The sequence below is a fragment of the Nipponia nippon genome, unplaced genomic scaffold, assembly GCF_047370975.1.
Source record: "Nipponia nippon isolate SJK-2023a ecotype South Korea unplaced genomic scaffold, ASM4737097v1 scaffold_4, whole genome shotgun sequence".
In the NCBI taxonomy this organism is placed as follows: Eukaryota; Metazoa; Chordata; class Aves; order Pelecaniformes; family Threskiornithidae; genus Nipponia; species Nipponia nippon.
This window is the reverse complement of record NW_028262358.1, coordinates 66,402,331-66,415,119: the sequence shown is the minus strand read 5'-3', so window position 1 is coordinate 66,415,119 and position 12,789 is coordinate 66,402,331. Positions and strand designations below refer to the sequence as shown.

Genomic DNA, 12,789 nt, shown 5'->3' with positions numbered 1-12,789 from the left:
CAAAAGCTCTGCTTTAGCTCATTTCCAGAAGTGGTTGGATTCGGTCTGTTTCATGTCTGAAGCCTGTAGAAAGAGAGGTTATTCCAAAATGAAAAATAGTGCAAATGTGATATTTAATTTGAGAGGCATGATGTCCTGCATATGTAACAGTTGTTTTTATACATGAGTGTAAAGATGGAAGTTAATGATCAAGGAACACTGCTTTAAGTGCGTTGAGGATTTGTTTAGATCTGTGATTCCTGATTGTTGGTCATCCTAGTCACTGTGAGTTACTGAATCTGGTAGCCTGATGGAGGGAAAGCTGCTGTGGCTCTGTCACGTTAAGACTGTAGCAAAGCAGAGCTTATATTTCTGAGAGAGTGAAACACACACACACACAGAGCTGCACAGAGCAACGTAAATAGACCACAGTGCCCTATCAGCACCCACAGGAACACACGGCACTCACACGAACACAGCATGGGCTGCCTCACCCTGTTCTTCCTCTCCGGCTGATTAGGATTAAAGTCTGCTAGGGGCATGTGTGTGTGTACATCTATGGATACATACACAACATGCACCACTTCAGTAGCTGGCCTTAGATAATCCATCCACACTTCGTAGCTGGCGTTGGGTTATCTATCCACTAGCTGGCCCCAGATCTCACTGGTGTCCCCAGTTGCTGGCAGCCAAACAGAAGAGCTTTGGAGATTTGCAGCCCTACTCTAATTGCTGGTACTCCAACCTTATCTACTTGCTGGCTAGTTGAGCTTGAAGTTAACTCTTGTACACACATACCCACTCAAAAGAGGGAGCACACCTAAATGGAAGATACTTAGAAACAGGATTTAATGAGAATATAGGACAGACTTCAGTGACTGAGGTCAGGACAAACATGCTGACCAGCTAGCTATTTACAGTCAACTGGTTGCTTTTATTTCCTTTTTCGTCTTCTTACACTTGTTCCTCCTTGATCCCTCCCTTTCCCACCTCTGGTCTGTCCCCTAGATGTTCCATAGTAAGTCTCACCTATTTACACAATCCCCTTAACACATCCCATAATAAGTTTTACACAGTCCAAAAATGTTCCTTCCCTTGCTTTTCTTAATGAGTCATACTCCCTTGTAGCCAATAACCCCTGTTAGCCTGCAGGGCATTCTGAGATACAAGGGGTGTCTGCAGTGCTTTACTGCCCCTAACAGCACTTTTGAATGGCTGGTTAAATAAATCTATGGGATGTTTAAGGCCACGAGTTGCAACAGTATTTATGCCAGCCTGTAAGGAAACAAACCCTTGCCCAAATTCTGCACTTTTCTCAATGAAATGTTTACTTGACCACTGAACCGGAATAATGATCAACAACATAATATAATTACAGTAAATAAGTAGATATACAGTTTACACAAGATTGCTGATGGAAGCCTCCATTAGAACTATTATATTCTTCTGTTGGGAAAATGAAATGGAAGTACTTCTATAGAATTGTGTGGTACTGTATCTTTTCTCTGATTTTATACAGACTTACATGAACAGTTTCGAACTGAAGGATTTATTTTTTAAATAGAAGCGCAGGTGGGAGTCAGACACAATGAGATTTCCTGCTTCACTAGCTAACCCTATGCAGATTAATGATTCACTTCAGCTCTATCTGAATAATATTAGTGTAGCAAATTATCCTGTATAGTAGGATGCACTTTTCTATGTCTTATGAGGCATTCATAAGAAGGTACAGCGCTATAACTTATGGAACTGTTCCTCACAATAAGTGCTTCGCAGATCTCGCTGCTGAGACAATTACCAGTGAAAATGAGACCCGAGACTCATTTTGTTTCTCATCTTGAGGATTACGTTGTCTATAATTTGGGATAAGCTTAAAGGACTATTTAGACTATTTCCCTCCCATTCCCGTAATTACATTGTGGTCACATGAGCAGAGAAGTAGAAAAAAGTGCCAGCTGCACTTTGGCAGCTGTGTTAATGAACTATTACATGCTACTAGGCAGCTTGGTATTGCTCCATTCTCACATTTGTATTAGCAAACTTTGGTCTCCAGTTGACATTGTATTGGACTTGTACAAAACCAGATGTGCTCTAAGAGTCTACAATTATTGCATCAACTGACAAGTGTCAGCTTATTGATGCTATTTGAAAAGTAAACCAAGCATGCTCCATCAATTACACTGTGGCAACAGAAGTTCAGTGTTAACAATTTACTAGGAAACTTGGCTCCAGAAAGCTGAGCAGGTTCACTTTTTTTGATTGTGGAAACAAATACAGGAAAACTCAGTGGTACGTTAGACTTTATTGGCATTAGTGTTCTTGTGCCACTGAGCTCTAGCTGGTTGTATTATAGTAACCAGAACACCATTTGCTAAGCAACTCCACAATAAAAGAAGGGTTACTCTTGTACCTGGAGAAAGACAGTTTTCCAATTGGTTGGAAAGTCAGTGTTGCTTCCATGACATTGACTTGCTTTGAGAATCATCATAGACCTGCCAATAATTTTGATCTCGTTTTTTTTTGCACGGGTTGTTATTCAACTTGTTTAGAAAGCACGTTAAAGCATGGAATACGCTATGTTTGTTGTCTGTGTCACAGCACTGCGATGAGCTGGCAGTGACTAGTGTAGCTCTCCAAGCTGGGAGAACCATCTTCCTGATTCATGCTAAAGCTCTACAAGTCTGGTTGTCCCCCAAATATAAGGTTTTTCTAAGAAGCATGGATTAGCATCCTGTACTGTCTTCAGCCTAGCCTTAGTGAGAAAGATGAGGAATAATATCAACCAAGGCATGTTTTTGATGCATGCGCTCACTCATCTTCCCTTAACTTCAATTAGCATTAAGAGTCTAGCAACTTTTAAAAATTCTGATCTTTAGTTCCAGCTCTATTTCTCTGCCCAGGAAATAATTCTGTTTTATACAAACCAGTATTTCAGTTCCACTCATGAACAGAGACGTGAAGGAGAAAAAAGAACATTTCACATGTCAGTGCATTGCAGATAGCTCGGTGCTGTTGCAGAAGCCACTACAGGAACTCTCAGAGGCTAGCACAGTAGTAGTAGACTGGACCAGGCCAAAACCTGTAATTCAGTAGTAGTTAAAAGCAACCCTTCAGGTGTGCTCTTTTATTTACATTAACATGCTTTTTTTGTTGTCAAGTTTACATTAAGATAAATAATGTTCACCCCACTATGACCTGCAATATGCTGTTTCCTCTCCATTGCCTTTTTTATAAAATTTTGTTGCAGTTTCATTTACAAAGTATGCTAAAAATAATCAAAGCCAAAGGTATGTAATAAATTGCAGTCAAACTGTATGCTATCCCAGAAGGTAAGAAACAAGACTTCAAATAAATCTTCAGCAGAACGTGCAGGAAATGTTATTGAAATAGGGCTCTAATTTGAGAAGTAACTGTAGAAAGTTTCACTCTCCCACACAGCCTGGTGTTTCAAAGCAAGCAAACAAAAAACCACTTCCTGTTGATTATGCCTCTTGGCCCCACAGAGCCAATGTATCCAAGATGTTTGCAGAGCTAAATGGTTTTTTGGCTAAAGGCAGTATTTAACATTGAATCTTCTGTGAAGTTTTGCAAATTTTAGGACTTCCACAAAGGAAACTGTATATGCACACCTAAGATTATGAATTGATTGTCAGCTGTGTCCTAAACCACAGATCTTCCATGGTAGAAGCCAGAGCAATGTGTTTAACCTTACTTGTTATCCATTCAAATATGAGGAACAGTCGTCTTATGAGAACTTGGGGTAAAACACTTATTTAAATTTTTTTTAAAAAAGTATTTAGAAGTACTTTAGAATGAAATCTCTGTTCTGAGTGGCTGGAGATGAAAGTTTGTGTGGTTTGACTAGATCAAGCTGGTATAAAACCAATTTACATTGTACTTTGGATTCTTTACTCATGCAAAGGAAAATGTACAAAAGAACTCTTGATAAACTTGTTCCTTAAAATATAGCTGTTGCTCATTGCCTCCCTTAGGAAATAATAACTAATTAAACACTCCAGCTATTTTCTTTCATTTCCAAGAGTTTAACTGGGGGAAATAGTTTGGAGACGTATATTAATGGTGTGTTTTTCTCTGTTGTAAACAGCATTGGTGACGCTGATCCAGTATAGTTACAGTTATACAGTTAGTGGCCACAGTGGAATGTATCTATAAATGAGTTTAAGAGAGGAAAGGGCATTTGTGAAACAGGGGATGAGTGATTGTATGATTCCCGTTGAAACAATGGAATGAAACGCAGGTGTCTCCTTGTCTCTGGAGATTTTCTTTTATGCTATTGAAGAAAAATATTGATAACTTGAGATAATCCTCCACAAATGCACAGTTATGCACATGTTTTTTGGTTGAAATAAATACAGCCTCACCCGCTTCTTATTCCCACTGAAAAACTTTGGTTGTTAGTGATTTGACTTCCTGCCTGAAGCTATTGTGGATCTTACCATGTTCTCAGCATCTACACAGAAGGCAGGAATGATAATTGGAGATAAACATTTTCTTTGCCTCCATCATCAAATGTACTGTAGTATTTGCAGTACTCTGCCACTTAACATAATTTCTATTTTATAATAATGATGGTGGTTATTAAAAAACCAATTTGAGCCTTTTTACTGTTTCTTTCATCGATTACTGTAGGATCTTCTTTCATCAGCATTACTGATTGTCTAAGTATTCAAAACAGATTTTTTGTGGACTAAGTCTGAATCATGCAGCTTCTTTACAATGACTATCCGATATTGAAAACATTAAATATTAAATCAACACTGTTCTCTCCATGATACTCTCTGGCATCCTCATGTGCAGACTCACAGCACTGCATCTTAAAAATATTAACTTGCTATATGTTCTGCTTTTCTAATGGAAATAGCTGTTTCCTTTCCTTAGCTTCAGTTCTACCTCTCCAGCATCTAGATGTTACTAGGTTAAAAAAAAAAAACAAACCAAACCAAAACAGTGTCACTAACATATGTCATTCTGCAATTGCAAATGTATTGTTTGTGGCTTACATTCCAGCAAGCCTGTAAAGAGAAGTAAACCTTGATAAATCAATTGAATAGGCAGGTGAAATGGACCATAATGAGCATTGATTACATGCTTGCATTCTGCTTATAGTGATATTTGATGTCTCCCTGTCCTATAAAGCTTATTTATGGCCACAGTGCCGAGTCATGTGATTGAAACAAGAATGTTTTATAGAATGATTTCAGCATGATGTGATTACCTTTCAATAGCTTAAACCTATGTTTTTTCTTAACAGTGATAAAGTTGTAAGTTTGGCAACTCTTAAACATTGCAGAAAGTGTATGTCTATAAATAAGCATACAAAAACAAACCCACTTCTACAAATTGAAAATGCTTGAAAACAAACTTTGCAAACATTTAGCTGAAACTGCAGCTTAGCAATTACCTACTAAGTTATGTGGAATTTAGAGTGCTTTTTAGTTCTACTTTCAAAGTCTCTATTGGCCTAATGCAAGTAATCTTTTTTCAGAAATGTTAATGGAGAATTTATTTCTGTAGCTAAAGATTTTCAATGGAATCTGAGGCCATATAGCATTTTTAAGGAAAAAAAATCAAACATCGTATTTACAGTTCTTAGTTTGGTAGCTATTAAGAAATCAGAATTAATTTATAATTATGTATTTACATATATTTTAACAATTTGTCTGTTTTTCAGATTTTCCAGATTGCGTATGTTATTGTGAAAGCAGCTAACTCACCTCGACCTGGGAATTGGATATTAGAGCGTTCACTGGATGGTGTAGACTATCAACCATGGCAGTATTATGCTATCACAGACAGTGAGTGCCTGACACGCTACAACATTCATCCCCGTCCTGGAACTCCATCCTATATAAAAGATGATGAAGTCATATGCACTTCTTATTATTCCAAAATCCATCCTCTGGAGAACGGAGAGGTAAGATCAGATGTTATTGCATGCACCGTAACCTGGCAGAAAAAACCCCCTTTGCTTAATTGGCAAATATCTGCCTTGAGTAGACAGAGGGTTTTGGTATGCTGGAGAAATGGGGAGGTAGTCTATTTGCAATTTTAAAAAACTCATCTTACATGGTCCTGTATAAATGCATACAAGGTACACTCTAATAAGCGTATTCTACAAAGTAAGCCAAGAAGTACAAGAGTTATTAGGTAGAAGTAGGCATTAGTACTTTCAGACAACTTCAGGTGCTGGAAATATGTTCTCGTGTCACTTGTGAACAAAGGTGAGAATACTGGGAAAAATTATGGACCCGGTGAAGTCATTAAAAGACTTTTCTTTGAGTTGCATTTTCAGTCCCTGTGTATAAACTAGGATGTTAACTGGTAATGATTTTACTCAAAGTTTAATTTATTGCACTTAAGAGCTTGTAACTGACCCTCTGCCCCTGCATATACCTATTCCTTCTCCTGTCAGAGGCCTCTGCTATTTCATCGTGAGTCCAGGCACATGAATCATGGACCAGTCATTTGTTTTAACTTAGAGCATAGAAAAGATGTGGTGGATGTGAGAATGAGGATCTGTGGTTGAAAGAACAAGGCAAATGTAACAACTGTACCTGAAAATACAGTATTTTCAGCCACTTAAAATGAAGAGAGGGAAAGCTGTGTGTACCAAATTCCAACAACTGTATATTTTTTTCACAGATTTTTTTCCCAGATTTTTTTCCAACACTTGCTTTGCACACAACTTGGTAATTCAAAGAAATAACGAGACTTGAATGTGCACTAGATCTGAAGTATTTATTTACAGATTCTTTGATATCTAATGATGTTCTGTGACATTTTAGCCTCAATACTTACCTTTCTGTTAATTTTTTCTGTTCCACTTTTTTAATGGCTTATCTCTATATAAAGAGGTACAAACTTACTCTGTCTTGTTCCTCTACATGCAAAGCAACATTCACATACAAAATTGTTATTACAATTATTTTTGAGTACTGGATATAGAAATGTATAGTTTGTTTATGTTCACAGGAAATTTTCAATGCCAGCTGCAAAAACAGAAAAATACAGCTTTGAATGAAAATATCCTGCTGATACACTTTAAAAAGATATAAGCTTGGATCTAAAGGAGTCTCATATGTGTTATCAGATACGAAATCGGTTGCACATCTAGGAAAAATCATCGCAAATACTTTGTGTTTGTAGTTCTATCGTTTGTAGTTGTATCATTTGAATGGGTATTTGTTCTTCTAAAACCTAGCAGGAGCAGATAAAGTGATATTAAAAGAAGTAGTGCATACATATGTGCTACGTTTTCAGAATGTTTCCAACTGGGTGCTTTTTGAGGGGTGAACAGAACATGAGTTAGCAGCTTATCACTTGCAAAGAAATTTTATACAGTTTCTTTGGGAGAACGTCTGCACTGAAAATATAATGCCAAAGTAATTATTCCAGTAATTAATTTAATTTACGTTGTTCAATTTCTTTGATTATCTAATTCTCTTGCAGACAGATATTGATTCCAGTAGTCTGCTGTCCTCTTGGTTAAATCAGTGCCTCCTTGTGTTCTTCACTGGCTGAATTAAACAGCAAAGGGCTTTTATTCGGCATGCCGGTATATATCTGTGACTGAAACATTGGCTTAAGGCCTGCGGAATTGAGTGGAAATTAATTCCGATCTTAAGTGTACAATTAATAATTTTTAACTGGGCCTGATGTGCTGTAATTGGTGTTCTGTCCTGAACCTAGTAAATGACCAGCATCTGATAAACAGTTTCTTTAAACGGGAAGAAGACTTTGAAGGGAGGAATGTATTTGTTCCATTCCACTTGGAAAAGGCAAATACAGGCATACTCTATGAAAGGTACATGATTTAAGCCACCCTAAGTTAATCTTACCTCACACAGGTAGTTACTAATCTGAGATATGGCCCTAATAGAGAGAGAACATCTTGACATGAAAAGCCTAAAGCTTAACTTTTATAGTGACTGGAATGTATCATTCCACATGAATTAATCAGTTTACATTTTTAACAATATTCTTTTCATAAGTAAAACACTAGTTTCATCTGTCTGAGTAGCTATAGATTGCATTATGAAATATGTAGCATTAACACAGAATTAACCCAGGTTAATTCTTTTTCTTATTTCATCAAACATGTAACATGAAAAATAATACAATTCATACCAATGTCAGATTTACTTGCAGTTGTGTTGTAGGTGGTATTTTCCTGGCTCCTGGTCTTTCAGTGGAACTACATCTGCATATAATTTATTTTTGTTCTATGTAGGACTTTTGTTCTATGTATCAGATATTACAGACATTTTGTAAGACTGACAAGAGTGATGAAATGTACATTAAGTACCTTTCCTTTGCTTCAAAACCCATGAGCTATTTAGGCACACCATTCTGGTGTACACTCAGGAAATCTGATAAAGTGCAGAAGGAGCATAGGTTGGCAAGCCAGTTCCAAAGCCAAATCTACATCTACAGTAGTGTCTTAAGTTAAAACTTTACAACTCAGGAAAAGCATAATATGTTCTTTCCATGTATACTTTCAACGAACATTTTAGTCAGTGACTTGCCTGATTAGAGTATTTCCAGAAATGTTAATTCTAAGCAAAATATTCTGGGCTTTTAATAGTGTCACTATTTGCACCAGTAGAATTCTCGTGGCCAATCACAGAATTAAAACCAACAACAACTAGAACAACAACAACAAAAAGACAGCAACCGAACAAAACCCCCATGTGATTTATCTTCAGGTCAGTGTAAATAGCACAAGTTTAAGTTTGCACAGTCAAGTGTGACTAAACAATCTGTAGACCAAGAATTATTTACATAAAATAATTTTATTGAATATTTTCATGAATCAATGGAAAATTGCATAATGACAGCTTCTGAATGAAAAAAAGCTGAGAAATTCTCAAATAAGGAAATTTCTCTAAAAGTGTAGATTTGAATGCAGAAAGATTGTTAACATTCCAGTTTCCATACTGTCTAAGATCAGTGATACCTGGAAAAATCAGAGGGAGACCAGAGTGTCTCTGTATCACACTGGCGAAGGTAGACTTTTAGCATCTATGTTTCTGATACGCCATCAAAAAATGTAAATGCTAAAGTTTCCCAAAGTAGTATTTCAAAACAAAAAAGCAACTTCCACTGTCTCAGTGTCCCCAGGCCAGAGAAAGAATTGAAAGAGATCAGTTATATTAATGAGTTAGTCATTAACTTTTACTAAATTGATGTTTCTTGCTTTAATGGTAATTTTTTTTTGGCACTGAGAAAGAGTCATTTATGTAAGGGTTAATAACTGTCAGGATGCAGCTGCTATTTTCAGGTAAAGAAGAATGCCCATTTTGTGACATTTTCATCTTTACTTAAACATCATATTGAAATGGTATTTCTTTTTTTCTTTATTTCCTCAGATGATCATTAGGTTGAGAACTAAAAATTAGTGGGTTACCATAGTGATTTTTGCTTCGCTTCTCTGACGCAGGAGCCTCTGATGTTTACATCTAGTTTGTACATTTTTTATTGACATCTTTCTTCTTCTGCTAGACTACAATTTGTGTCACAGCTTCTTTACCTTGATGACTAAGTGAATGTAAGGCTCTGAACATTAACTTCCAATGTTGTAATTTTTTTTTCTGTGAGATGTATGAAGATTTCCTTTAGTAAATGCTTGTTTGAACTAGCATGTATAGTATTTGTATTTTGATACATGGGAATCTTCCCTCTTCCTTGCAGTTGTTTCAAACCTGGACCCTCTGAAGACTTCAGGTGTACCAGTCGATCACTATAACATGTTAGGAGAATTTATATCTTTTCATAGAAAATGACACATTTTACCTGACCTGTAGTTTGATAGGAAATAAACCAGGAGGTTACACTTAGAAAAAGCATTCTTTAAACATACATAGATTTAGAGTATTTTGTGTAGGCTAGGAGAAAATATTTAGGTCAAAAAGAATTGTTTTGTTATTTCTTTAATACAAAGTAACTGTCTGTGCAAGCAGAGAGTGAAAGTCAAATCCAGTGAAGACAATGGGAGAAAGGTTTAATTAATCTGATAGGAAAGCACTTGCTTTTACTAAGAAGTCAAGAAGAAAAACCCCTCATATTCTGGGAAACATTGAGTTTCTCTAGAATGAGGCTTTCTGAAAGTATAAAAACCAAGAGGAAGGGTGTGAATTTAATTCCCACTGTATTAAATCTTAATTGGAATAACCAGTTGACTCCCTGGTCCATATTAGTGTCATCACATAGGGAAGTTCTGACAGAAAGTTGTTTTTCAAAAATTATAATCATTATTGTTGTGAGGAAGGTATGTAAACTTACCAGGGGAAGAAGTCCTTCCCTCTTTGTGGGCAGAATCTGTCTTCAGAAGATGATGTCTCAAAGGATATTTCTGCAGTTGAGTAGAGTTTAGGTTACGTAGAAGTTACAAATGCTGAGCATTATTTGTCAGTTTGGTAGACAGATTTAATAGGAAGAGGAAGGATTCAGAGAGCAGAAGCTGAAGGGGCTGTAGGTGGGAAATATTTTTCCTTCAAAAGTGTTCATGAGTGTAAGTGTACGGGTGTAATCAATGGAAAAATCTCTTGGCGGGACACAGAGAACACTGGTCTCTTTTTCAATTCCAATTGCCCTTTGCTGGAATTACCAGATGCAAGGTGTTCTCCTGAAGTTCTTGCTCAGGGTCGTATCTGCTTCCTGGTTATGTAGTCTGTGCTTGCTCTTAACCTTGTTGTAGAGTCTAGGTGAACAGGACAACAATGTTGAATTTGGTATCATGAGAAGAAATCTGTAAATGTATCTCTGCCACAAATTGTAACCGATGAAGAAAGCCATATATTTGTAATCATCCTAACGGGGCAATGGAGAAGTGAAATTTCAGGGTTCAGTAAATATTTCTTTGTGCCAAATAAGAGAAACAATCTCTGATCCTCCTGTGTGAGATGCTTTCCATAAATTATTTTCAGTTGCTGAGAATGATCTACCTTGACATTTAAAGATTGAAAAATTGAAAGGTATTATCCCTATATTTGAAGGAAAGTAATCTGATTCTAGAAAGGAGAATGCCACCTAATTGCAGCATGCCAAGTGTACCAAATTTCCAAAATGGTTGTCTAGACATTTCAGATCAAACACAGTCCTGGGTGTTGCTTGTCTCTTTTCAGCAAGTGGCATTTGTGAAGCAATCGATGTGACTATCAGATAGTTGATATAACTATATTGATAATGACTATCAGACTATTTATTAAGGACGTAATATAGTTGCATATCTGCTACTCACAGATTTTTTAGTAGCACAGCCCAAATGCATCTTTTAAATGACTAATCAGTGTTAAAGCACTGGGTCAATTACTTCAACCATGTCAGCCTTCTTTCAGCATTACATTTACTGTGTAGACTTAACCAAATTAAAAAAAAAAAAAGTTATACCCACAGAGGAATATGCAGTATTTTTGTAATATTGTTTTTCAGTAAGTAAAGCAGTGCATGAAAATGGATTTAAAAATAACTTAGATATTAGAGCTGTATTTTATATCCAACCCTTTTTCAACTCATGGGATTTCCTCATCCTGATGTGTTTTGCACTTTTTATACTGTTGATGACTCCATATTCCAGATACTTTTCTGTCCTTACCTCAGACCCCTCTGCAGTTCTTTCATTCCTAACATCCCTTGGCACTTAGTTCCATATGTCTGCTACCTGTTGTACAAAGAATTACCTCCTTTTGATTCATTTTACTTGGCTACCACTGGTTTCATTTTATGAACTGCAATTCTTATACTGGAAGATTTGGTAAGCAGTCAATCTGTAACCACTTTCCTCATGTCATTTATCATTTTATAGATTTCTGTCCTATTTTTACTTGTCATCTATTTTCCAGGCTGAAGAGTCCTACCCTATTTTGTTGTTTTTTGGTTTTTTTGTTTTTTTGGGTTTTTTTATACAGAATATATTAATTCATTTCATCATCTTCTTGACCTTCTCTGAACTTTTTCCAGTATGTATATGCTCATTTTAAGATGAGGTGACAGTGGTATTCAAGGTGTTGGTGAACCATGGATTTATAGTGGTCTAATTATGTTTTCTAGTTGTGATTTCCTAAAAGCTTCCTTCTGACTTGCTATTTGGGATTGCTGCTGAGCATTGTTGCTCACTGAAGTCTAACGTTTTCTCTAGGAAAAAATAATAAGGGTATCACTTAAAAATATGAATAGCTTACCCCTAAACTCTGTACCACTTCTGTCTTACTGGCCTCCTTTCTAACTTCAGGTGTTAAAATTCCCACTTAGTTTCCTTTCTCTTGCTGATCTTTTAATCCTTTTCCAGCTCTTTATGATGTCTACCTACCAGATTGTATGTACATCCTCTCTAACTTTTTTGTTTAAAATAATTTTTGCTTCAAATTTACTTCTTCACATTATATAATTGAAAGGTTCACTTTTCTCACCTTTCCTACAGTTCTTAAAGGACTAAGATGCCAAAGCAGTGAATGAAGTTCAGATATTTGAATAGACAGACAGATATGAGTATTTTGTGCTGGCTAAACCATTTGAATGGACTGTGTCATACCTCACATGTATGTATAAATATCATTAGTGTGATTCTACTGCCAGAGTGATGCCAGGTATTAAATTGAACTTCTATGTATATTCTCTATTTCTTCTGAAAGCATATGGTGCTCAGGTAGTATTTGTGCAGGCTTTTAGGAGAGTTTGTTAAGACTTCCGCAGCATGAAACCTTAACCTTGTTCTGTCTAAGAATTCAGCCCAGAGAAAGGTCATGTCTTTACAGTGGAAGGGGTAGTACTAACAGATCATCTTAGCAAATT

The 12,789-nt window shown here is 36.4% G+C and overlaps 1 protein-coding gene across 5 annotated transcripts in view; it reads left to right on the top strand.

Annotated features, from left to right (window-relative positions):
• Window positions 1-12,789, top strand: part of LAMA2 (laminin subunit alpha 2) — a 373,593-nt gene that overhangs the window by 112,053 nt on the left and 248,751 nt on the right. For all 5 annotated transcript variants that reach the window (XM_087775778.1, XM_087775777.1, XM_087775776.1 and 2 more), the window contains exon 4: window positions 5,672-5,914. In XM_087775778.1, coding sequence (XP_087631904.1) covers window positions 5,672-5,914 — 243 coding nt within the window. The remainder of the gene's footprint in view (window positions 1-5,671; window positions 5,915-12,789) is intronic.